A 24,345-nucleotide genomic window follows, 5' to 3' on the forward strand; every position below is an offset into this window, starting at 1 on the left:
CCTTTTTGCTTATGAGTTAAGTATACAGCCTTACCAATCAGCACAAAGAACCCACTGTAGAGACTTCATTTCCTATATGTTTCCTTTATTGTTTTCCTTTTGTTTCTTACTTGGATTCAGCTGCATATGGTTAACTGTTCGCTTTAACTTTATCGGCTCCATTGAAAGAGGTCCTAGTTAAGGAGTGAGGAGACCATTCTTGTTCACCCATGAAATAGTTCTGTGATTTCCAACAACATCAGAATAATGCCCCCTTTTCCTCAATTTCTTTGTCCGCAAAATAAAGGCAATAATAATTTTACTTCTGCCTCCTAGGATTATGGTGAGGTTAAATGAGATCATATGCATGAAAATGTTTCAAAAGGTTAAATTGCTCAGCCAACTGCAGTTGATATTTTCTTTCTTGATTGAATCTTTCTCCCTTTTGACCCATTATAATGCACAGAAAGAAATTTTTTCTGGCAATAAATATTTTCTAGTGTGAGTGGGCAGTTTTTCCATCACATCTTACCCTCTAATTTTATAGTTAGAGAAATAAGAAAGGCCTTCCTAATTCTGCAGGAGATTTATTTTGAGAGCTCAAAGATTAAGGGAATTTTCCAGGATCATACAGTCTCAACCAGGCAGAGACATAACTAGAACTCAGGGTTTCTAACAGTGTTCTTTTGCATTCAACCTATTACCTATTTTTTATTATTGTCCATGACTTTTTAAGGGACAAGTTATGTCCAAGTCCACTTGTTTCTTTCCTGGTAATTCTAAAATGCCAAAATAGATTTATTTGAGGTTTAGCTTCTTTACTGAAATATATTCTAGAATTTTTCTCTTTTTATTTTTTAAACTTAAAAAAATGTTTAACTTAAACTAAATCTGTCACCAAACAGATTTTCAGAATTTTGGAGTTATTTTACCCACTTCCATATATGCTGGATCAGTTTCTTGTCACAAAAAAATGTTAGAAGACAATAATTTATTTAAAAATTCGAATCATTCTTTAATCTTTTGGCTCATGTTATCAAATCTTTACTTGTCTTATTTCTGCCAAAGATATCCTTATGTTTTTAAGTTAAATAGATTTTTGTTCTGAGAGAAAAGGTAATTACTGTTCAATACATAAAGGATTTTTAGTTTTGTATCAGTGATAATTAGACTTAATCTATAAAGCCTCATTAAGCAGAGTAAAATGTTCTTTGACATCCATTCACTTTTTATTAAGCATAATCAGTGTTTTCCAAATGCATATTGCTTTGTTGAGAGATCAATTCATGAAGGAAATATGATGAATTACTAAATCTAGAATATGTTAAGCTGCCAACATTTCAGTAGATTGCTCAGGGGAAATATTAGCAATTTTGAGAGCACTTCTGTCAGTTTAAAAAATTAGTAAGTTGGATTCGTTTTAAGATACTTTCAGAGAACAAAAATTAAAGGTAAGTAACCCAAAAAAGTTTAGTTAATTAATTAGAGATACATATAGTACATACAGTTGTAGAACCGTATACATTTCCATATATGATCAAAATGTATAAGATATAGGTAATTAGAAATGTATATAATTATGTAAAATTTTCTATGAAAATGAACAAAGATTATATATTTTTGTTAGAGAAACTATGATCTGTAATAATTTGATATGCCTAAACTTTGTAGAAGATGTAAAATATAGTTTGTCCAAGCCACTGTTGCTATGCAGAGATGATCTGTATGTGTTTACAATATGTCTGCCTTTATACAAATTGTAGAAAGGGAATGATGACTGTATATATACTGAAAAACAAAACTGCATATTGGAAGGACTGAGAAGAAATGTGTCAAAATTTTAATGATAGATGTAATGATTGGTGATACAATGGATCATTTTTTTTCTTTTTACTTCTTACAAGTTTCACATTTTCTAAATTTGCTTGTATTACATACAACGTGAAAAACAACTTTCTATTAAATAAATACATATGGTGCGCCTGGGTGACTCAGTCAGTTAAGTGTCCGACTTCTGGTTTTGGCTCAAGTCATGATCCCGTGGTTTGTGAGTTCGAACCCCACGTCAGGCTCTGTGCTGTTAGTGTGGACCCTGTTTGGGATTCTCTCTCTCTCTCTCTCTCTCTCTCTCTCTCTCTCTCTTTCTCTTTCTCTCTCTTTTTTCTTTCTCTTTCCTTTTTCTTTCTCTGCTCTTCCCATGCTCATGCTCTCTCTCTCTCTCAAAATAAATAAATAAACTTTAAAAAAATAATAAATCCTTCAATCCCTTCTAATAAAGCTAAGCATTCAGTTTTCCAAAGGCATGGAAGTTGTACATAATTTCAGATATTACTGCTACAGTTTTCCAAGCCCCATTTATCTATTTTGGGTGTTTAATATTTGCAGATTCATTGCTATTCTTAGTCCCTTTCCTAAACATTTGCATTGGAAAAATAAACTTTCTCCATCATATTTTTCCTTTTCCTCTTAAACTTATCAAAAGTATCCAACATTAGTTCTGTAAGTTGTTATTTTGCTCAAGGCATTTCAAAAATTTCAACAGTGGTAATGCAAAGCTCTATATTTTTTTTACAAATGAAATTAATGGAGTTTCTACTAGAAGGTAATTCGAGTCTGCAGTAGAGAACCATGGTTTTTTTGTAGCAGTTATTTTTCAACTCAAGATTATTTCTGAACTTAAGAGAGAGTATGCATATATTTATTAACAGCAAGCATCTGAAAATATTGACTAACTTTGGATATAATACAGTGGGATGAGAGGTATGAGAACTTACATTTATTGAAATTTAAGTAAATTCATCATTAAAGGACAATCTAATGATTACTTTCAAAAATAAGAAAGCAGGGTGCCTGGGTGGCTCAGTCAGTTAAGCGTCCGACTTCAGCTCAGGTCATGATCTCACTGTTTGTGAGTTTGAGCCCCATGTTGGGCTCTATGCTGACATCTCAGAGCCTGGAGCCTCCTTCGGATTCTGTGTCTCCCTTTCTCTCTCTGCTCCTCCCCCACTTGCACTCTGTCTCTCTCTCTTAAAAATAAATAAATGTTAAAAAAAATATTTTTTTAAAGTAAGAAAGAAAAGCCTTTAATTCAGAGTTGACACAAGAGATGGTGAGAAAAGACTCTATTCATTATCAGTGTTATTTATTTCAGTCTATAAATGTGGTAAATATTTATAGAATCAGCTGCTTGTCAGTATCTATTGATACTTACATGTCAAACACTTCCTACAGGCTTCTATAAAAACTGTGATTTTAGGGATAATAGGCTTCATGGAACAAAATGAACAATATTATAAGGCCATGGTTTACTAGCTGGCTACCTTCTATGTTAGTCAGTGAAACCCTTTTGAAAAGAGTATACGGTAAATAAATTTTTTATAGATTTCTGCTTCACATTATAAAGAACCTATTGAACCTAACATTTGTCATTGTTTTCATTTTATTTTGGTTTTGGGTGTCAGGATAATAAAAAGTAAGGATGAGCTAGGTATACGTTGGTAAATATAAAATAAGATTATTTTTATTTACCTAAATATTATATTTAGGTAAAAGAGTATTCATATTTTATTAGGAATATATGAAGGCTTCACAATAATTTATTAATGACATAGATTATTTGAAATATATGATAATCTACTTTGAAAAGTATTGTTGTGAACTCCAGAGAAGAAAACATTTAAGCATAAATAAAATTGTAAAAGTTATTTTTCAACCAGTATGTTCACATGCATAGACTAATGAATGTTTACTGTATTCAGGCTGTAAAAAAAAAAAAAACAAAAACGATGCACAGAAGGAACAAGTTAAAAGTGACTTAGAAAATATTGCTTTTTCTATTTGAGATGTATATATTTTTAAAAGACATATATATATTTTTTAATGGCATAAGACCATGAGAAAAGAAAGATATTTATTGTTCTTACTGAAAAGAACCATTTTTCTTAGTCATTTAATCAATAAATATTTGTGGCAAATACTTAACGTGCCAGGCATTTTTCCCCAAGGTAAATTTTCCTTAAAGGCATTTACCATAAAGAAAACGGTGAACACATTTCACTACAGAAGTGAACTTAAAGGCCTAGCTTTGAAAAAACAAAACAAAGCAAGTGTTTGCAGAGAAACTAAAAAGTACAAAAGAAATAAAAGTTATGATTACTGGCTTAAAGAGGTAAAACACTAAGTACAATGCTATCAAGTTAAAATCAGGGTTTTATTAGTAAGGAATTTAGGGACACTTCACAATAAAGCAGACAACATACAGTCTCTGGCAAAGATTATAATGCTGGTAATTATTTCATATAAGTAAAGAACAAAAGATTGGGAGTCAGCAACCAGGGTTCTAATTCAACTCTGCTGTTAACTGTCACACCTAATGCAACATAGCTGTGGGGCTATATGGACACTAAGAACATGAAAGATCAGTACAAGAAATCTAAAATACTGAAAATTTATGTCACTAATCTACCAGGTAGGATTTCTGATGGCTAGGCAAGGGCCTATACTAGGAGGCCAACCGTATGAATCCAAGTGTGGAGTTAAGGAAGTATTTGAAGGTCGTGACTCTTAGAGGGTAACCTACTGTGAGTAACTGGAAAGCAGGGCCAGCCTTGTGGAACAATTGTATCAAACCAGATCTTTCCCACTGGTTTTTAATAGGTGATACCCATCTCCCAGGAGATAATCTTACTCTTTCACATCTTTGAAATGCTATTTAGTATATGATATTAATAAACTATATGATTACAGTGGATTAAGAATCCCTAATGCTGTGAAGTTCATGGTACATAAAGTTCTCACTACCTGCTTCTGGCACCATAAAGTAGCCAAATGTAGACATAATGCTAAATTATGAAATAAGCATAAGGAAATTCAACAGAACTTTGATTTTTCTCATGATACTAGCTTTAGTATTTTCTTAAAATAGGAAGTCCTGTCAAAAATATTTGATGCCTCACTTTGCCTGTGCTCTTAAGATTTTTTTCTTAGACTCCTGTCAGGATAATTCAGCATCCTATGTTGCTTTGAAAAACTGAAACCTACTTTTCTAGGCCTTAGTATCCTCACCTGTGATGTGCAGCATATATACCATAGGTCTTTAAGATCAATTCCCTTTTAGGAATCACATTCTAAAAGCTTTTTTATAAACTAATTATTGGGAAGTAAAGTATTCTGAAAGTACAGTTACAAAGAAAAAGTAGTGAAAACATCAGTTTTGTTTACTTGAACTGTGGTTAAATTTACTGAAAACTAGCCTGAAATCAATTTGGTAAATGATCAATTCACTGAATGACTAACAAACCTAAAATTGACAGATCAAATATCTTACTCCAGCTTTAAAATCTTCACCTCAGCTGTTTTACTACCAGAGTCAAAGACTGGAATAGAGAAATAGGTCCCAATCCAGAAAAATAAGAGTAAAATTTATCCATTCACTTAGATAACTTTGAGCATTGGAGAAGTATTAGGCATCTCCAATATTAACATGGGAAATAGACTTTTAGTGGCCCAGCACTGCAAATCCATGCTGAAATTGCTGCAGCAAAGTCTTGGTGATATAAAAACTTAAAAAAACAACAACAAAAAAATCAGTGACTTGGCAAATAGATTACTCGGTGAATTGACTTTTGGTGGACTGGTTTTCTTCTTTTACTTACATACTCTTTATCCCCTAAATAAGTCAGCCTACAAGTATGTAAAATCAAACAAAATGGGAGCAACAAAACAAAAATAAAGATAAACTCTGATACAAAATTGAAGCAGGAATGAGACTTGAGAATACATTTCATTAAAACTTGAACATATTGCTGGTAAACCACAAATTGACATTAGCTGCCAGTAAAATGTAGGATCCTAGTTAATTACACAATTCAGTGTAAAGGAAAAAATGAGTAAATTGCTCATGAGATGTTCAATAATACTTTGGAGTATCATTTATGAAGAATAATGGAAATGTTGAAATACAAAATCATGTGTAGATTCAATTTCATATAATTTTTGAATTTCTGAATATAGAAAACATTTTTAAATTATTCATTTAAAATAAATGTTTTTTTAAAGCTCTATTTAGTTTTTAAGATGTAAAATACCTGAGAGTAATGATTTTATTTGCAGGTTTTCTCAAGTATTTTTTCATCCTGTATCTTCAGTTCAGGATGAAAACCTCACTATCATTTCCCTTTTCCATGTTACCTAGAGACCCCTCCCAACTTTAATCACCTCTCTGGTCTCCATTCAGACTTTTCTCTTTCATATACAGGTAGTCCTCCCTCCTGAAAGACCAATGTAATCACCTTTCTTTCCAACTCTAATTCTCAAGCCCTAATTCAGACCATCATTATTTTTTTTAAGTGGACAATTCCGACAACTTCTTGTCCCAACCTCTAAACCCTTTTTCAAATTTATTACAACTCAGCACGGTACATTAGAAGATTCTCATTTACCTTTAGAGACTGTTATGTCTTGTACAAAATAGGTGCCTCAACACAAGTTTATAAAACCTTACAGTCTTTTTAAAAAAATTTTTTTAATGTTTATTTATTTTTGAGAGAAAGAGTGAGACAGAGCATGAGCAGGGGAGGGCCAGAGAGACAGGGAGACACAGAATCGGAAGCTGGCTTCAGGCTCCGAGCTGTCAGCACAGAGCCCGACCACGAACTGTGAGATAATGACCTGAACCGAAGTCAGATGCTTAACCAACTGAGCCACCCAGGCACCCCAAAACCTTACAGTCTTATATTTTACTTTCATAGTGCATTGCAGACAATATGGTGTAGTATGCTTATTAATTATTTTGTTTAGTCTTCTGAAATAAAACATAAATCTTTTTTCTTCTTTGTAGTATTTATAGAAATGAAGGTGTTGCTGCTAAAGTTTGAAATTAGTAACTCTTGAAAGCAGAATAATAATGGTAAAATAGGCAATCTGTCACCATCCCCATCATGTTGATCATCTGTTTTCTTTGTATCCATTTTCTTTGTATCCATGTCTTAGTCAAGAAAGATTATTTTCAGGAGCCATTTACTATGTTAGTCTTAGAAATTAAGAAAAAATAATATGCTAACTCTCTTGATGCATAATTTTTTATTGACAAAAAAGCTTATAACATATGAATCAAGTGATATAAATTCTGTTTCCTTTTTCTAAAGAAACATTCATCGAGAAAAATACTTTTTCTTTTTCCTTCTCACTTATTTTGACGACTCCATGAATTAAGGATGTATTTTAAGCTTCAGGTTTTCCTTACAGTCTATTTCTCATTTTCTGAAACCCAGGAGTCAGAAGACTGTATATGTAGCACAATATATGCAGTTCCCTTAACAAGTATTTACTTTATAAATGCCGAGGGCAAAAATGTAAATGAAAATGTCACTATATTTGGTAAATTTTGGACACCAACATAATCTATTCCTTTCTTGATGTAGGTATGTTTTCCTAGCTGAATAAAACATAACTATGTAAAAATTGTAACTGAATAAAAAAAATAAATTGATAAAACCCTTTAAATTTTGGCTTAAGTTTACTTTATGATTAATAAGATAGTTTAAAAACTGAATGTAGATTCCTTTACAGACTCTTTTATTAGTCTCTCTCTTCTCCAAGTGTCACAAATGTCACTTCTCTATTTTTCAATTTATGTGATGCATACTGCCTTGGTGCCTAAAAGCATAACAGAAAAATAAAAATCTAAACAAATCAAAAGCTTCCCATACTGGTAAACATAAAACTGTTTTGATGACTTTCTTCTCAGTGGTTTGTGGCATTAAAATGCAGTTCGTAGAACTGTTGTTCCTATTGACTTCATTTGAAATCTGAGGAAAAAATTTTTACTTCCTTCAGAATTACTTTGTAAAATTAGGGGTGCCTGGGTGGCTCAGTTGGTTAAGCATCTAACTTCGGCTCATGTCATGACCTTGAGGTCCGTGAGTTCAAGCCCCACATCGGGCTCTGTGCTGATAGCTCAGAGCCTGGAGCCTGTTTCAGATCCTATGTGTCCCTCTCTCTCTGCCCCTCCCCCACTCACTTGCTGTCTCTCTCTCTCTCTCTCTCTCTCAAAAAATAAACATTAAAAAAGATTTTTTTTTAATTATTTTTCACATGAGAATTACTGCAAATAATTAGTATAGATATTATTTTTAACATACAAATATGGATTATATTCATTTGGGTTTTTTGACACAATTCTTCTGTGACATAATCTTGGTCATGCATGCTTTCGTGGCTGAATATTGTTGTCAGTCACTTATCAAATATAAAAACATCTTTGTAACATCAATCAATTACATGTAGAGGTTAATTAAGAGCCCAGGTTTTAGAGTGAGATAGTCCTAGGTTCAAAATACAGTTCTATTCCTTGTTGCCTCTGTACCTCAGGAAATTATTTAACCTTACGGGGTGTGAATTCCCTCAGTTGTAATGTTGGAACAATAAAACCCACCATATTAGAAGTGTTGTGAACATTAATGTATTGAAAATGCCTGGAACAAAGCACAGTGCTTGCAATGTGGGATGTAACTCTCATCCAGGATGGTAGCAGGAGTAGTATTTGTATTTTTAATACCCATTGAATGAGATAATCAAGATTTCTTGCCCCAGATTAGGAATCATGGAATAAAAAGTAACTCAACAACTTTTTATTGTTTTTGGTTGCAGAACTGACTACAGTGGTTCAAGCTAAATTCCTAGTTTAACATTCTTTTAAGAAGAAAGCACATTTTGAAAATTTCCTTAACCTTCATATTAAAGGAATTATCTCTCTCTCTTTAAGTTTATTTATTTATTTTGAGAGAGAGAGAGAGAGCATGTGCAAGTGGGGACAGAGCAGAGAGGGGGGAGAGAGAATCCTAAGCAGGCTCCACACTGTCAGTGCAGAGCCTGATGCAGAACTCTGAACCCACAAACTGTGAGATCATGACCTGAGCCAAAGTCAGAGCTTAACTGACTGAGCCACCCAAGCACCCCTAGAGAAATTATCTCTTAAAAAATTAAGTAACAGGGGCACCTGAATGGCTCAGTTGGTTAAGCATTCAACTCTTGATTTCAGCTCAGGTCATGATCTTCAGCTGTGCTGACAGCACAGGGCCTGCTTGAGATTCTCTCATACTCTCCCTCTGCCCCTTCCACACACACACCCACACACTCTCTCTCTCTGTCTCTCTCTCTCTTTCTCAAAATAAATATTTTTAAAGAAGAAGTAAGAAATAAAACTATTTTAAAAGGGTGCCATTCTTCTATCTGAACATATTACTTTAGACAATAAGAAGGTAATATAACAGTGTATTTGTTTTGATTGACATATTGAGGATAATTAAAACCAGACTCAGATTGTATCTATGCACTGAGCAGTATTATTCCTATAATGCATTAGCATTATGGTAGTTTATGTGTTTCTCTTGGTGACTTATAATGGGAAATCTCAAATATGTAATATATACGATGTACCCATCATCAGCTTTAGAAATCATATAGCCAGTATTGTTTTACATATGTCCCCATCTGCTTCTACTTTTCCATTTGCTGAAGCAAATCTTACATGTCTTGTTTTATCTGTAAAATATTCAATATGTATCTCTAGAAGATAAGGACTCTTGTTTTTTACAAGAGTACCATTATCACACTTTAAAATTATAATTTCTGGATACCATCAAATGTTAGGCATTGTTCACAGTTTCAGTTCTTTAATTATTCTAGTTTTCTGAAGGTTTTATATTTGAATCAATATTTAGATAAAATGTATTTGATACATCTTTTAAGTCTCCTTTAATCTTACAGTTTTTTTCCTTAAAATTTATTTCTCAAAAAAACTGAGTAATTTGTAGAATTTCCTACAGACTGAATTTTGCTATGTAGTTTAACATACACTTCTTATCCTATTTTTCCTGTAAAGTTATAGTAATTAGGTCCAGAAACCTCATCACATTTAGGTTTGATTCATTTGGTAGAGGGCAGGATTAATTTATAGGTGATGGAGTGAACCCCCATTAGAAGGCTGATGTTTACCTAGTGGTCTCTCTTTCTGGTGATTGACAACCATTCAGGTTCAATGCTTAGATCCCTGAATTCATCAGGTATTACATTCCTTCTTGATTTATTATCTGTAATATTTCTTTTTTTTTATTTAATGTTTATTCATTTTTGAGAGACAGAGCATGACGGAGGTGGGGGGGGGGGCAGAAAGAGAGGGAGACACAGAATCTGAAGCAGGCTCCAGGCTCCTAACTGTCGCACAGAGCCCAACTGGGGCTCGAGCCCATGGACCATGAGATCATGATCTGAGCTGAAGTCAGACACTTAAGGACACTTAATCGACTGAGCCACCCACGCACCCTGTAATATTTCTATAAAGAGAAACTTCCTTCAGTTATTTGGATAGCTTCATGCTAGGTTGAACTGATAATACAAGAAAACAATCCATAGGGGTGTCATCACACAACTAATATTTTCAAATATCTGTCAACTTTATGGTCATTACAGTTTGGAAATGTGATTGATATATCTCTATGGGTTTATGGATACATATGTTTATAAATATATTTTTATAGATCTAGATCTCTATTTAAAGTTGAAGTCATTAAAGTAAGAAAACCAAAGATATGACAAAGGCCATGAACAATTATAGATATAAATTTAATTAAAAATTAAAATTTCTAAGCTTTATACTAGCTTTGTAAATTTCAGAATATCTGAATTTACATAGAATTTTCTGACATGTTGATCACTTGTGTTTATTTTTCTTTTAATATATTATTTCTGTAAAATGTTAATTAAAAGGGAATGCAGTGGTGTCTTTTGAAAGAAGAGGATGTCATTCCCCGTATCAGGGCAATGGAAGGCCGTAGAGGAAGACCACCAAATCCAGATAGACAGCGAGCAAGAGAGGAATCCAGGATGAGACGTCGGAAGGGTCGGCCTCCAAACGTGGGAAGTGCTGAGTTTCTAGACAACACAGATGCCAAATTGCTAAGAAAACTGCAAGCTCAAGGTAAGAGATAGAATGACACTGTAATGATCATACTAATATGTCTACGCATTTCTTATGTTTTTGAATATGAATGATACTGCTCTCACTTTCTGAAAAGTAGATATTTGTGTTAGAATAAAAATGAGAAAATAAGGAATCTCACTGGTAACTGGAGTTCTTTGATTAGGTAAGCTCCTTTCAAGAGCCATACTCATAAACACATCAGATCTTGTGTGTTTAGAATTACAAAGGTGGGGGATAAGCTTTCAAGGCTTGCACAGAAAGGGAATCACCCAGCACTTGGCACATGCCTTAAGGTGGTGCCAACCTTCTGGAAATTCTCATTTTAACAGCTCCCGATTCCTTGAGGTGGTACAAGGGAATAACTCCAAAATATGTGGATCTGTGGAGTAAATTTTCAGTCAGAGAACTCCAATTACTGGTAAGTAATCCCAGTCTTTTTAGTTTGGGTTCTTTGTAGTCTGGATGTATCACATACATTTTCAAAATGGCCAACTAATAGATTTAAATCATAATTTATTTTAAGATCACCAGAAAGTATTACTTTTCAAGCACAAAGTGCTCATAATAACCTCAAATGTATTGTAACTGAAAGCTACACATAAATTATCAACATGAAGTTACCATGCTATGTCTGACACAGAAAGCTGACTAAAATAAAAGAGTTCTGTATGAGTTTGAGTAACTAGGTACAAATGTGAAGCCTCTTAAGGCTATCTGAATATACATGGAAAGAGATGTATTGGTGTCTTATATTCACAAGCATATATAAAAACATATAAATCAATATAAAATAAAGGCTTGATAATAAAAATTGAATGACTAACAGGATTTTACTTCTTTGCATGGTTTTTCTTTTTCCGGAAGAAAATCTTGACTTATTTCTCTTTATTGTAAACACTATCATAATATTGACTTCTTTGGAGCTGTTTTGTTTTTATTATAAAATAAACACCCACAACAAAACTCAAAGAATAGAATGCTTTACAAATAAGACACTTGTTCTCACTCACTTTAAAATAAAAGACACTCATGAGCGGCATCATTATTAACAGTTTTTTATAAATCCATCCAGAAATGTGTACACACACTCCTACATACACACACACAGTCATGTGACACAATATATGTGTACATATACATATGTAATATATTGTATCATATATATCTTTTCATTTGTAAAATAGATTAGCTTAAGTACATCCTATTCAACTTGCTTGATTTATCCACTTAATTTATTCCACCTAATTTATCTCGAACATATTTCTATATCTGCACTTAAAAATCAACCTTAGGCTTTTACTAGCTGAATAGTAAAGTGATGCCACATATGGCTCTACCATACTTCAGTTAATCAGTCTCATTTGATGACTATTTGAGCTGCTTCCCAATCATTGCTACCACAAATGGTCCTGCAGTATATTACACATTTATTCATATTACACATTTTATGTATTACACATTTATTCATATCCTTCTATAGGTATGGCTATTTCATAGTATAAAATTGTAGAGAGAGAATCTTTGAATCAAAGGGTATGTGCATTTTCAGTTTTGGAAGCTAGCAGGCAAATATTGTCTCCAAAAAGGTTGCGCTGATTCATAGTTCCACTGATGGCATGTAAATTAACTATCTGGCATGTAACTTAATGTCATATAAGTTTTTCTCTCTTGTATGTTAATGAATTTTTTTAGTTTGCTTGTTTATGTGTATATGTATGTATGTATGTATGTAATCTCTATACCCAATGTTGGCCTGAAACTCATGACCCCAAGGTCAGGAGTCACATGCTATTCTGACTGAGCAAGTCAGGAGCCCCAAGAGTGAAAATTTTTTATGTTATTTTATTTGGTTTCTGTTATTTTTATCTCCCCTAAATAGTTATTAGTGAAGGTTGATAAAAAGTTAATATATTAAGAGATACAACTATAAATGATGGGTTTTTAAAATTAACATTGTCAATAAACCACTGACTCTTCTGATGAGTGTATAATAGTGATGAGTGTGCATTATTTGCATAAAATAAGAAAGCTTGAAATTAACAGATACCCAAAGCATGGGCTCTCCATGCATGTCTTGAATATCTACTACAAATACTATTAATACTTAGTATCTAAAATGGCAGCTTTATATATAGAAAATTAACTAAATTTTATTTTAACAAAATAAAAGGTAATTATTTAACTTTTACCCAAATGTTTTTTTCTCCCTTGAGATTTCAAATTGGTTTGTATTCTGTTACATAAGTCTCCCTTGTTGTATTATGTTGTATTTTGCAAATTCTGTTACCTTTCACAAGATTATGTATATGTTTTTTCCTCAACATGTATATAAATGTTAAATATTTAAAAGTAAATTATTAATATTTACCAGCATATATGGTAAAATATGCATTTTTTTTCTTGGGAAGAAAGGAATGAATCACTTTATCACTCCTTTTATTTCTGAAAGGCTTCTACAGTAACAGGTTGAGGGGGTTATTTGAAGGTATTCTAGAAGTTTCTGTCATATTATCCTACAAGGCCTCACCTAGACTGAAATACTGGACTTAATTTGAAGTAAAGTTCAGAACAGCAAAATAAATGCAAATTTTGAATGTACACCCAAGCATTATGACATGAGAGTTCTCTAATTTCTCTAGAAAATAAAGAATCTGGCAGTTTTGATATGAAAAGGACTATTGACCTAATAAATAAACCTGCCAAAACTATTAATACTTTAAATTTTCTAAGATATGAAATAGTACCTCTTCCTTTCATATGTCATAGAATCTGAGATGCCATAGTCATTGCAATGTACCATTATTTCAGGATGTACCACTACAAAAGAAAAGTACTGCCAATTGTCACACATATTCTGATTTTAGACTGTGTTTAAAAATTGCATCGTAGAACCAAAGAAAATGTGGTATATCTAAAATATCCCTAATTTTGTGTGAAAATAAACTATTTCAAAAGTAAACTTTTATCTTTAAATTAAATGGATAGGTAATTTCTTAATCCATAAAATATCTTTTTCAAATTAATATTTCAAAAGTTATTTATGAGTTATTGGAGGATTGGAGATATATTTTAGCATCATCTTCCATTAACCCTTCCAGTTTACTAGATAAAGTTAGACGCTTTACATCCCCTCCCCTTTTTTAAAGTCTTATTAATAGAAAATCAGCCATAGTAACCAATGTCACTTCTGCTGTTACAGGACAGAGGGTTAAGTTCTTATCTAAAATCTCAAGGCACTCAACTTTTCTTAAAGGTTTTTAGAACTAGGATCATATAGACTGTGAAGTCAGAAAGACTTGGGTTTATATCTTGGCTTTGTTATTTAACCTTTGTGAGCCTTAGTTATTTCTTTTGTAAACTGGGCATAATGTTGCCTATCTCATAAGATTGTTATGAAGATTAAATAAGTTTATGTAAATTTAATACAACAGTTCAATAAATGGAAAAAATTAGTAGAACTCAAGTAATTAATATTCATTATTCAATATAATATATAGATTCCTTAAAACTCATCTGCTACAAAGTTTAAAATAATGTCTAATGTAAGGTGGTATTTTATGAGTGATACTATGATACAGCACTTTATTTATTAATTATTTATTTATTTAATTTTTTTTAACGTTTATTTATTTTTGAGACAGAGAGAGACAGAGCATGAACGGGGGAGGGTCAAGAGAGAGAGAGGGAGACACAGAATCTGAAACAGGCTCCAGGCTCTGAGCTGTCAGCACAGAGCCCGACGCGGGCCCGAACTCACGAACCGCGAGATCATGACCTGAGCCGAAGTCGGACGCTCAACCGACTGAGCCACCCAGGCACCCCATACAGCACTTTTATAGTTAAAACTATGCTGACAAGGTTTGCCAGCAGAAGAAAGCATGACATGCTTTCCATGTCAGTTACCTGTTGCCATAGTAATGTTGGAAAACAACCAACCACACAATTTCAGTAATTTATAACACTAAGCATTAATTGTTGCACAGATCAAAGCAGCTGGAGGTAAGTTAGGCAGCTCTGCTGATCTTGGCTGGGTGTTTTCACACACGTGAAGTCATCTGACTCCATGTGTCCCAACCTTCAGTAGCCTCGCCCAATCATGTCTTTATAGTAAAGGGCAAGCAAGGCACAAGCGAAGAAATAGAAAGAGTACAAGTATATTTTCAACCTTCTTTGTGTATCACAACTGCTAACATCCTATTAGCTAGTGAAGATCACATGTCTGAACTCAGAATCAAGGGACAAGAAGATAAATACATGTCACCTCTTGATGAGAGGAACTGCAAAGTCACATTGCAGATGACATGGAAGAGGGAATAATGAATAGTTGGGGCCACTCATCATGTCAGTCTATCCCAGTTTCATGCATTTGTCCTTAAAAATTATGAGAACTAAGTTGTCTTTAAAACCCCTTGACATTCTGTACTCTTTATTTAGGAGATTTAGACCCTCTCCTTCATAAATGAAAATGTCACTGGATTCAGAAACTACCATTTATATAGCTGATTGTGATACTGAGTTTTGGAGGCTTTGCATTTGTTCTATTTTGAGTCCTTTTTCCTTTTCATGTATTTTGTTATTTTTAAGACCAAAGCTAAAGCACTATTTTTGCATACTAGCTACTACTTTCCTACGAAGTGGGGATTACACAAAATGTGAAAAAAAAAAACCCCAAAAACCGATGTGCTCAGATTACCCTTTGTGAAGAGAATTAAAAGAAGTATCATTTTTGTGTAGTTCTGTGTGTGGGATCTTCTTTGGTGAAATAATTTAGCAGTTTCTAGGGGAAATAAACATGAAATTTGCTGCCACACCATTCTCTCAGTTGGTATCTAACCTTAGGCGATTTTCTTAAAAATTATGTCCTTTCATGATGATACCAGTTTCACACAGTCATTGTTTCTAGGTTAACAGTTATGTCAAGTTGTTAATAATATTTCTTGAAATGTTGTGTTTTCCAGAAATAGCCAGACAAGCAGCGCAAATAAAGCTTTTGAGAAAACTTCAAAAGCAGGAACAGGCTCGGGTTGCCAAAGAAGCTAAAAAACAACAAGGTAGGTGATTTAAATGAAAACATAAACATCAAGAGTGAGTGTTGGGGAATTCTATAAGAAGTTTCTCCTCTTTGTTTCCTTGCTGATGATATCTGTGCTTCGGTTTTCACCACAGCAATAATGGCTGCTGAGGAGAAGAGAAAGCAAAAAGAACAAATAAAGATTATGAAACAACAGGTACGTTTATGCATTAGAACTGATTTTTAAAGCACAAGTGTGATATTGAGGCTTTATTGGCATATGTAGATATGTACATTATTTTCATCTTGATTTCTGAAATAACCACATTTCACATTAATATTATGGATCTCACTTAGAAAGTTGTCATCTTGCATTAATTAAAATTCACCTCGGGGGCGCCTGGGTGGCGCAGTCGGTTAAGCGTCCGACTTCAGCCAGGTCACGATCTCGCGGTCTGTGAGTTCGAGCCCCGCGTCAGGCTCTGGGCTGATGGCTCGGAGCCTGGAGCCTGTTTCCGATTCTGTGTCTCCCTCTCTCTCTGCCCCTCCCCCGTTCATGCTCTGTCTCTCTCTGTCCCAAAAATAAATAAACGTTGAAAAAAAAAATTTTTAAAAAAAATAATAAAATTCACCTCATTTTTGAACCAAGTCTCATACTTCCAAGTTTTTAAAGCTTACCAAATAGTAGATTTGTATAAGTATTTTTAATATCCTGATAGACTTTGAATATAGGTTGACATCTGAACAGCTTTCAAACTTTTAAAATTAATTATCAATAAATGAAGGCTATTGCTTAAATGTTTAGATTTTAGTAAGAGAAGCTTCTTCTTCAGAAATACATAAAATATACATAGAAAGTTAAATTCAAGTTTATAGAATAAGGTTTGTCTCCACTGCTTCTGAATGCTTAAATATTCTTACTGCAAAAACAAAAACAAAAACAAAAAAACAGAACCAAGAATGCACTATTTCAACATATCCAACATTCTATCTTCTATCTATAATCTCTCTCCCCTATGTAGTTTTCAAAATTAAGTACAGGTAGGTGAAATGATTTTTAAATTTTTATAAGTGAATTAAGAATTCATGCAATGGCATGACAAGATATTGAGCATTTAAGATGTGAGGGTGTGAGCTACTCTCCCATCTCCATGTATTCGTATAATCATTAAAGCAGAAAGGAAATGAGGGAACTACTATTCATTTAATATTTTGAACAGAAAGTAGTTTTTTCTGAGTATGAAATGAAGTAAATTGTGTTATTATATAAATAACTGCTAAATAAATGGCTTGGGTTGGATGTGATGTGGGATTAGAGACAGTTGATGTGGAATGGGGAGTCAGAACTTAGTCTGTAGTCAGGCAGCCAAGAGTTGAATATGGGCTCTGCTGCATAATATTTTTGTCATCTTAGATGAATTATCCTTTGTCTCTATTTCCTCCATGGTAAAAGGAAATAACCTCATTATCTAATGATTAAACGAGATCTTGGAATGTAGCATATATACCACAATGCCTGGCACAAACAGATGTTCACTTTTTAAGAGACAGATATTAAACACCAAACTATATGGTATACTCCTCACTGTAATTTAATGTGGTCAATTGTAAACTCAGATTCATTCCTTAGTTTGTTGATTGTGACTGCTAAAGGCACTGTATATATATTTATCAAAATAACATAAATATTTATTATATATTCCATGTATATGTAAAAATAGTCTATATTTTATTTTAAGTGAAATACTAATTTTTTACAGCTTATCCCATTTCCTAATGCCTAGAGACGCACCAGATTTCATCAGCCTCTGAAGTTCAGTTTTGTGTACCTAAGCTCTTAAAGTGGCTACACCTTAAGACTACATAGTTTTTGCTGCTCATCAAAAAAGCATTGGGGTCCCAAGGTTCCAGCAACATGAATACAAATGAACTAATCTTAGATATTCATCAAGATATTTATCTGAGGCTAGTCTTTTAATACCACTTGACTTATTCGTTGTTGCCAACAAAGTGAATCAAAGTCTAGCATGGGTTTACTCACATAGTCACAATGCCTATTTTAAAGTCAGCATTAGATCTAGGATTAAATGGTATCACATGCTTCTTATTGTCTGGATTCTTTATTCCAGTAGTAGGCCCCAATATATCAGCATATAGTCCTCAAAGCAATTTTCAAGAGACTTGCAGAAGCATTATTATGAAGCAGAAGGAGCAAAAGCATTGGAATCTAACCAGGTCTCTATATTTAGTATTTGATGTTAGGCAAAATATTTACCCTCCAGCAATTTCAATTTTCTCTTAGGTTAAAAAAAAAAAAAAAAAAAAAAGATAATCGCAACTCCTGTGTTTTTGTTTTTATTTTTTTTAAATATTTTTACATTTATTTATTTTTGAAAGACAGAGAGAGAGAGGGTGACAAATAATTGGAATCAGGATCCAGACTCTGAGTTGTCAGCCCAGAGCCCAATGTGGGGCTCGAACCCATGAACTATGAGATCATGACCTGAGCGGAAGTCAGATGGTTAACTGACCAAGTCACCCAGGCGCCCCTGTTGTTTTTTGTTTGTTTTTGTGGTTTTAAAAAAAAATTTTTTTAACGTTTATTCATTTTTGAGACAGAGAGACAGAGCATGAATGGGGGAGGGTCAGAGAGAGGGAGACACAGAATCCGAAACAGGCTCCAGGCTCTGAGCTGTCAGCACAGAGCCTGACGCGGGGCTCAAACTCACGGACCGCGAGATCATGACCTGAGCCAAAGTCAGACACCCAACCAACTGAGCCACACAGGCGCCCCATGTGTTTTTTTTTTTTTAATGATCATTAAGATATTTTAAGTAAAGTGCCCAGTTCAGTGATTGGGTACTCAATATTATAAGGTGAACTTATAATAATTTATAAACAAGGTTTATCTCTGCTAATGCTAATGACAGCACTACCAAATATATGTACATATATATGAATCACTTGGACAGCTAAGATAAAGCTCTGAGTTGAACTTAAGCCCAAGGTTCCATACCTATCTCTGTGCCTAAGAAAATAATAAGTCACTTTTGCTGACTTGAGAATATACCATTTTATAACCTTATGATTAACAAGAGCAGGAAAATTAAATCACAAGTGTGCTTTACTTAGGTCTCAATTTCTAAACTAAATAAATATATCAAGTGTGGATCAAGTACAGCCTTCTCTAAGACTGGAATGAAATAAAAGATACTCTTGGGTTTTTATGTTTGGCAAGCTATAATTAATATTCAATACCAAGTAGGATCACCAAAAACAAAATTATGGAATGTGATCAGTCTTCTAAAATCAGAACAGTAATTTCAGAAATCTCCTTTTCCTGCAGTAGAGAGCCCTGCAGGGAATCAATAACATTAGTATGAGGAAAAAAAGGAGTAAGTTTAAAAACATGTTAAAGCAGCCATTCACAACTATGTGGATGGAACTAGAGGGTATTATGCTAAGCGAAATTAGTCAGAGAAAGACAAAAATCATATGACTTCACTCATTTGAGGGGTTTAAGAGACAAAACAGGTGAACATAAGGGAAGGGTAACCAAAATAATATAAAAACAGGGAAGGGGACAAAACAGAAGAGACTCATAAATATGGAGAACAAACTGAGGGTTACTGGAGGGGTTGTGGGAGGGGGATGGGCTAAATGGGTAAGGTGCATTAAGGAATCTATTCCTGAAATCATTGTTGCGCTATATGCTAACTAACTTGGACGTAAGTTAAATAAATAAATTAAATTAAAATTAAAAAAATAATTTAATAAAAAAACAACATGTTAAAGCATAGCTTCAAAAGGTACACTAGCATCCAGAGATTGGAGTAGGTATTGTAACAGAAAGCAGTGTAAAATGGGTTGGTTCTAGAAATCCTAGGAGCAGTGCAATTTGCAAGCAGGACACTTGGGGTTGGTGGGGGTTTTTTTGTTTTGTTTTTTTGGGTTTTTTTAAACTACGTATTCTTATCAGGGCCAATTTGGGAATTTCAAAGGGATTTATGAACATGAAATTGTTAACAATGTGCTTATAGCATATGGCATCATTTTAAATCAGCTGTAAAATTCTTATCAAAATTTACATGATCACTGAATTCTAAAACAATAACTAGAACATTAAATTTAGACAACGTGAATACCTAGTATGTTGTGTGAATTATTCCTTACAATGCTAAATTGTAGTTGACCCATTTTAAAATAATGTTAGAGGGGCGCCTGGGTGGCGCAGTCGGTTAAGCGTCCGACTTCAGCCAGGTCACGATCTCGCAGTCCGTGAGTTCGAGCCCCGCGTCGGGCTCTGGGCTGATGGCTCAGAGCCTGGAGCTTGTTTCCGATTCTGTGTCTCCCTCTCTCTCTGCCCCTCCACCGTTCATGCTTTGTCTCTCTCTGTCCCAAAAATAAATAAACGTTGGGAAAAAAAATTAAAAAAAAAAATGTTAGATTACTTCTGAATTTAGCTTATTGTAATGTGATGTTATCATGTTATTCACTATGTGAAATAAGAAATTATGGTATGGAAAAAATTGTTAATCTATTACAATTGTATAGCACTATACACTTTTTTAAGAATTGTAATTGTGTCATGACATAGTGAGTAAAGGGTAAGCACTTCTCCCTGTTTTATACAAGAGTAGTTATATGTTCAAGATCATGTAATGAATGACAGTAACTCAGAACTAGCTTTAAGTTTTCTGATTCCTGATGTATTATTTTTTCTGATCATTCTGACCTATATTTATTTCAAAGTAGGTATTACTTATGCTTGCAAACAGGCTAAATGAGTTTAATTACCTTGGTTTACCTGGCTTCTATATACTTAGTTAGAACTTGTATTTTATAAATTGTTTTGAGAAATTTTGTAAAATCCTATTAAGACATGAATATATATGTTTGTGATGCTAAGCTAAATCATTAAGTTTTAGATCCAGCATGGGCAACCTTTGGTAAATGTGTACTTACCTTAAATTAATTTCATTCCGCTTAAATGTGTTCATCTACGTATTTATTGTCTTAAATTATAACTTTTTCTACAGGAAAAAATTAAAAGAATACAACAAATCAGAATGGAAAAAGAACTTCGAGCCCAGCAAATTCTAGAGGTAGAGCTCTTAAATTTGATATAATATATCTTAAAGTTTGCAAAAATAAAAATTTTACCCACATATTCTCTCACTCATACAAATTAATACATTCATCAGAAATTCTCTTTAAAAGTAACGCAGAGTAAGATCTTATCTGAACCTTATTTAAGTAGCAAGCTGATCTAATCCTAATTAGTCTAATAAAAACCCAGAAAATAAGACAAAATAAAGAGGAAACCTCTGAGCAAACAATATAGTTGTCATAAAGTTCATGTGCTAAAACTCATATTCTTTACTTTTAGAAAACTCGTTAGGACATATAGTTAGATATTTATTTTTAATTTAGAAATAAAACATTACAAAAGTAAAAGTGAATTTTAAATGTAGAAACAGTTTAACTAGCTTGATTTTCTGGTTTCTAATATATCCTTCCCCTGAAGCTACTGGAATAGGGCTAAAGACATATGTTGGCAACAGCAGAAGTAATAGCCAAAGACAGCAAGGGAAAAATGCAGAAAAACTCCAACCCGCATATATAGGAATTAAAAAACCTAGCAACAGCATGTAATTTTTAGTTGAATAGCAAGCAATTTTCAACACCTTAATGGCCAAAATACATTACTCTATTGAACTGTGTAGTATAATAACTGATGTTCAGAACAATTGTCCTGAGTCATCAAGAAAAAGCTAAATTATGTTTAGTGGTACTATGTCTAAACAGGCATAGGTCTCAAAATTATTTTCATCCATAAGGGTAAAAATAAACTTTTAATGTTTAAAATTATTATAACCTCTCAGCTATTCAGAAAACTATTTCTATGTAAAACAATTCTGAGGACCCCAGATAATTGAGGTTTTCTGTTTGTTTTTTTCCATCCAGAAATATACAGATATTTCCTTACCGCCTTCAAGTTAATTTTAAAACCTCCCAAATAGTAAATATGCTTATCTTAAAGTAAACTGATAATAACTACTGGATAGTTATAAAACTACAAGATAGTTAGACTTTAAGATTGTGAAACTCAAATTTGATGGCACAATCTTAATAATCAAAATATGCTTCATGAAATATGTTTCCATCCTATTTAAAAAAAAAAAAACCTTTAATTAACCACATGGCACAGCTAGGGAAAATGAGATTTAATGTGTCATTTAAATCATCTGAGGAACAGATTTATCTCAAATTTCAAGTGTTGAAGAAATTTCAAATAAAGTGGACAGACATGTGCATTTTTATGTTACTGATTCATTCATTAAGTAACTTTTTTATCAGTTAAAATCCACCCCATTTTCTAAACTTTCTACAGCAATCATGTTTTACCTTTAAAAACTATAAAAAAGGCAATACATGCTACAAAATGTTTTTTTCCGTGTTTAAGTGTTAAGTTAAAATAACATCAATGCTTAGTTATTTCAGACTTTTAACAGAGTTTGAAGAGGAAAAGCTGACATACTTTTATACATTTTAAAACTTTTGTATATCTTAATGCTAATTATACATTAAAAATGAGATTAGTATGTTAAATGTAATGTTAACTGGTGGGGGGTATGTAATTGTCTACATATATGTTACATATTGTTTTGTACCTGTGAGGCATGTAGCTCCATTTTTAAGTCTGAGATTATTTTCAAGTTGTAGTGGTGCTGTTGCATGACTTTGAGACCTGTTTTGCATGCACAGGCTAAAAAGAAAAAGAAGGAAGAAGCAGCAAATGCCAAATTATTGGAGGCCGAAAAACGAATAAAGGTTAGTTTAGATGAGAACCAGAGTTTTTATTTTTCAAAAATAAAAACTATACGCTATTACACCAGTATTAATTATACAAAAATAATAGCTCTCCTCAAAATAATAATCTTAAAATGTTTAGCACAGATACAATATGTGTATAATGTGTGCTTTTATTGTATGTATATTGTATGTATATGTTTTTTTATTTCCTTATACAGGTTTTATGTGATGCTTTGAGCTCTTACTTAAGTAGCAAATATCAAATCAGAAATGCAAACTATTACATAATACCTGTATATAGTTTTGCTGAATCAGAATGATCTTCCCAAAGCTATTTTGTGTTGTTGATGTTTATGTTTTAAATTGTGTTCCAAATCTGATTCTCTACTTAGATTACAAGTTTATCTTGGTTAATATCCAGCAACTATTTTAACTATTAAAAAGTGAAAAGCCTACAGAAATAAAAATCTAATTTTAGCAACTGTTACTTACCAATAAAAAAATTAGCCATTGTTAATTACTATAATGTTTTGGTTTTGATTTTCTGTTGTGAAGCATTAGAGAGTTGAACGCCGCCCCCCCCCCCAACCCTTCCCAAGACACACATACAAACATACACATTCCACCCCTCACCTTCTACTTTTTCTCATAATTGATTACTGAAAGGACTGCTGAGTGAAATGAGGCCCTACTGGTTCCAGGAGCAGACACAATTATATCTTATAAAGCCAGGGAACTATTTGTTACCTTTTCTACATGGACTCTGTTACTTTTTTCTTTAGAAAAAAAGATATTAATGTCATGTAGATTTTTACCTTTATAAGAATATTTAAATTGATGATATTCATAGAATTGTTTGCATTAAGCCTGACCCCCTGGGGGTAGTACCCTGCATTATAGCTGAGCATGAAAATCTGAAACTGATCTCTTAGTCTCTTGTTACTTTCATTCATAGATAGTGTATAGAAATGATATAGATGCTTTTAATTATAGAGTTTATTTGGGAATTTATGTTCCGAATGGACAGAGTTCTAATCAGCTGGATTCGAAGGTTGCACTACATAAGGTATTAAAGTAATTTTAAAAGTCCACGTGCCAGTTGTATCTTATATGATCTGACCATCTAGCTAATCAGTTCAGTGAATGTGCTATTGAAATGTGCTATTAGGTTATTGTATTTTAAGTTTAAATGGGTACTGAATAATATCCTTGCTACTGTCATATAATCTTTCTGTATTATGTAGAACCATATGAAATTGCCACCATATAAGTAAAAAATGATTAAATATTTGCAATTTCATACGGTTTGACCTAAGGGAGGACTATAGAACCTCAGAAGAGAAACTTTTAATATTTGTACTGTGTTCTAAATCTTCCCTAAAAATTGCATATTAAAAGTTTCTTATTTTTAAGGAAAAAGAAATGAGAAGACAACAAGCCGTTCTTCTGAAGCATCAGGTCTGTATACATACAGTTATGCAATTGTCAAAATGTACATTTTATGATTTTTCTTAAATCTGATTTGGGGACAATCTTCAAAATATTTTCTTAAAAATTT

At 33.1% G+C, this 24,345-nt stretch overlaps 1 protein-coding gene across 16 annotated transcripts in view; it reads left to right on the plus strand.

The window, feature by feature from the left end:
* The window catches only part of BAZ2B (bromodomain adjacent to zinc finger domain 2B), a 424,035-nt gene that overhangs the window by 333,978 nt on the left and 65,712 nt on the right, over nucleotides 1–24,345 (plus strand). For all 16 annotated transcript variants that reach the window (XM_047870150.1, XM_047870147.1, XM_047870155.1 and 13 more), the window contains 6 exons: nucleotides 10,747–10,957; nucleotides 15,919–16,011; nucleotides 16,127–16,188; nucleotides 21,011–21,076; nucleotides 22,740–22,805; nucleotides 24,201–24,245. In XM_047870150.1, coding sequence (XP_047726106.1) covers nucleotides 10,747–10,957; nucleotides 15,919–16,011; nucleotides 16,127–16,188; nucleotides 21,011–21,076; nucleotides 22,740–22,805; nucleotides 24,201–24,245 — 543 coding nt within the window. The remainder of the gene's footprint in view (nucleotides 1–10,746; nucleotides 10,958–15,918; nucleotides 16,012–16,126; nucleotides 16,189–21,010; nucleotides 21,077–22,739; nucleotides 22,806–24,200; nucleotides 24,246–24,345) is intronic.

The sequence above is a fragment of the Prionailurus viverrinus genome, chromosome C1, assembly GCF_022837055.1.
Source record: "Prionailurus viverrinus isolate Anna chromosome C1, UM_Priviv_1.0, whole genome shotgun sequence".
In the NCBI taxonomy this organism is placed as follows: Eukaryota; Metazoa; Chordata; class Mammalia; order Carnivora; family Felidae; genus Prionailurus; species Prionailurus viverrinus.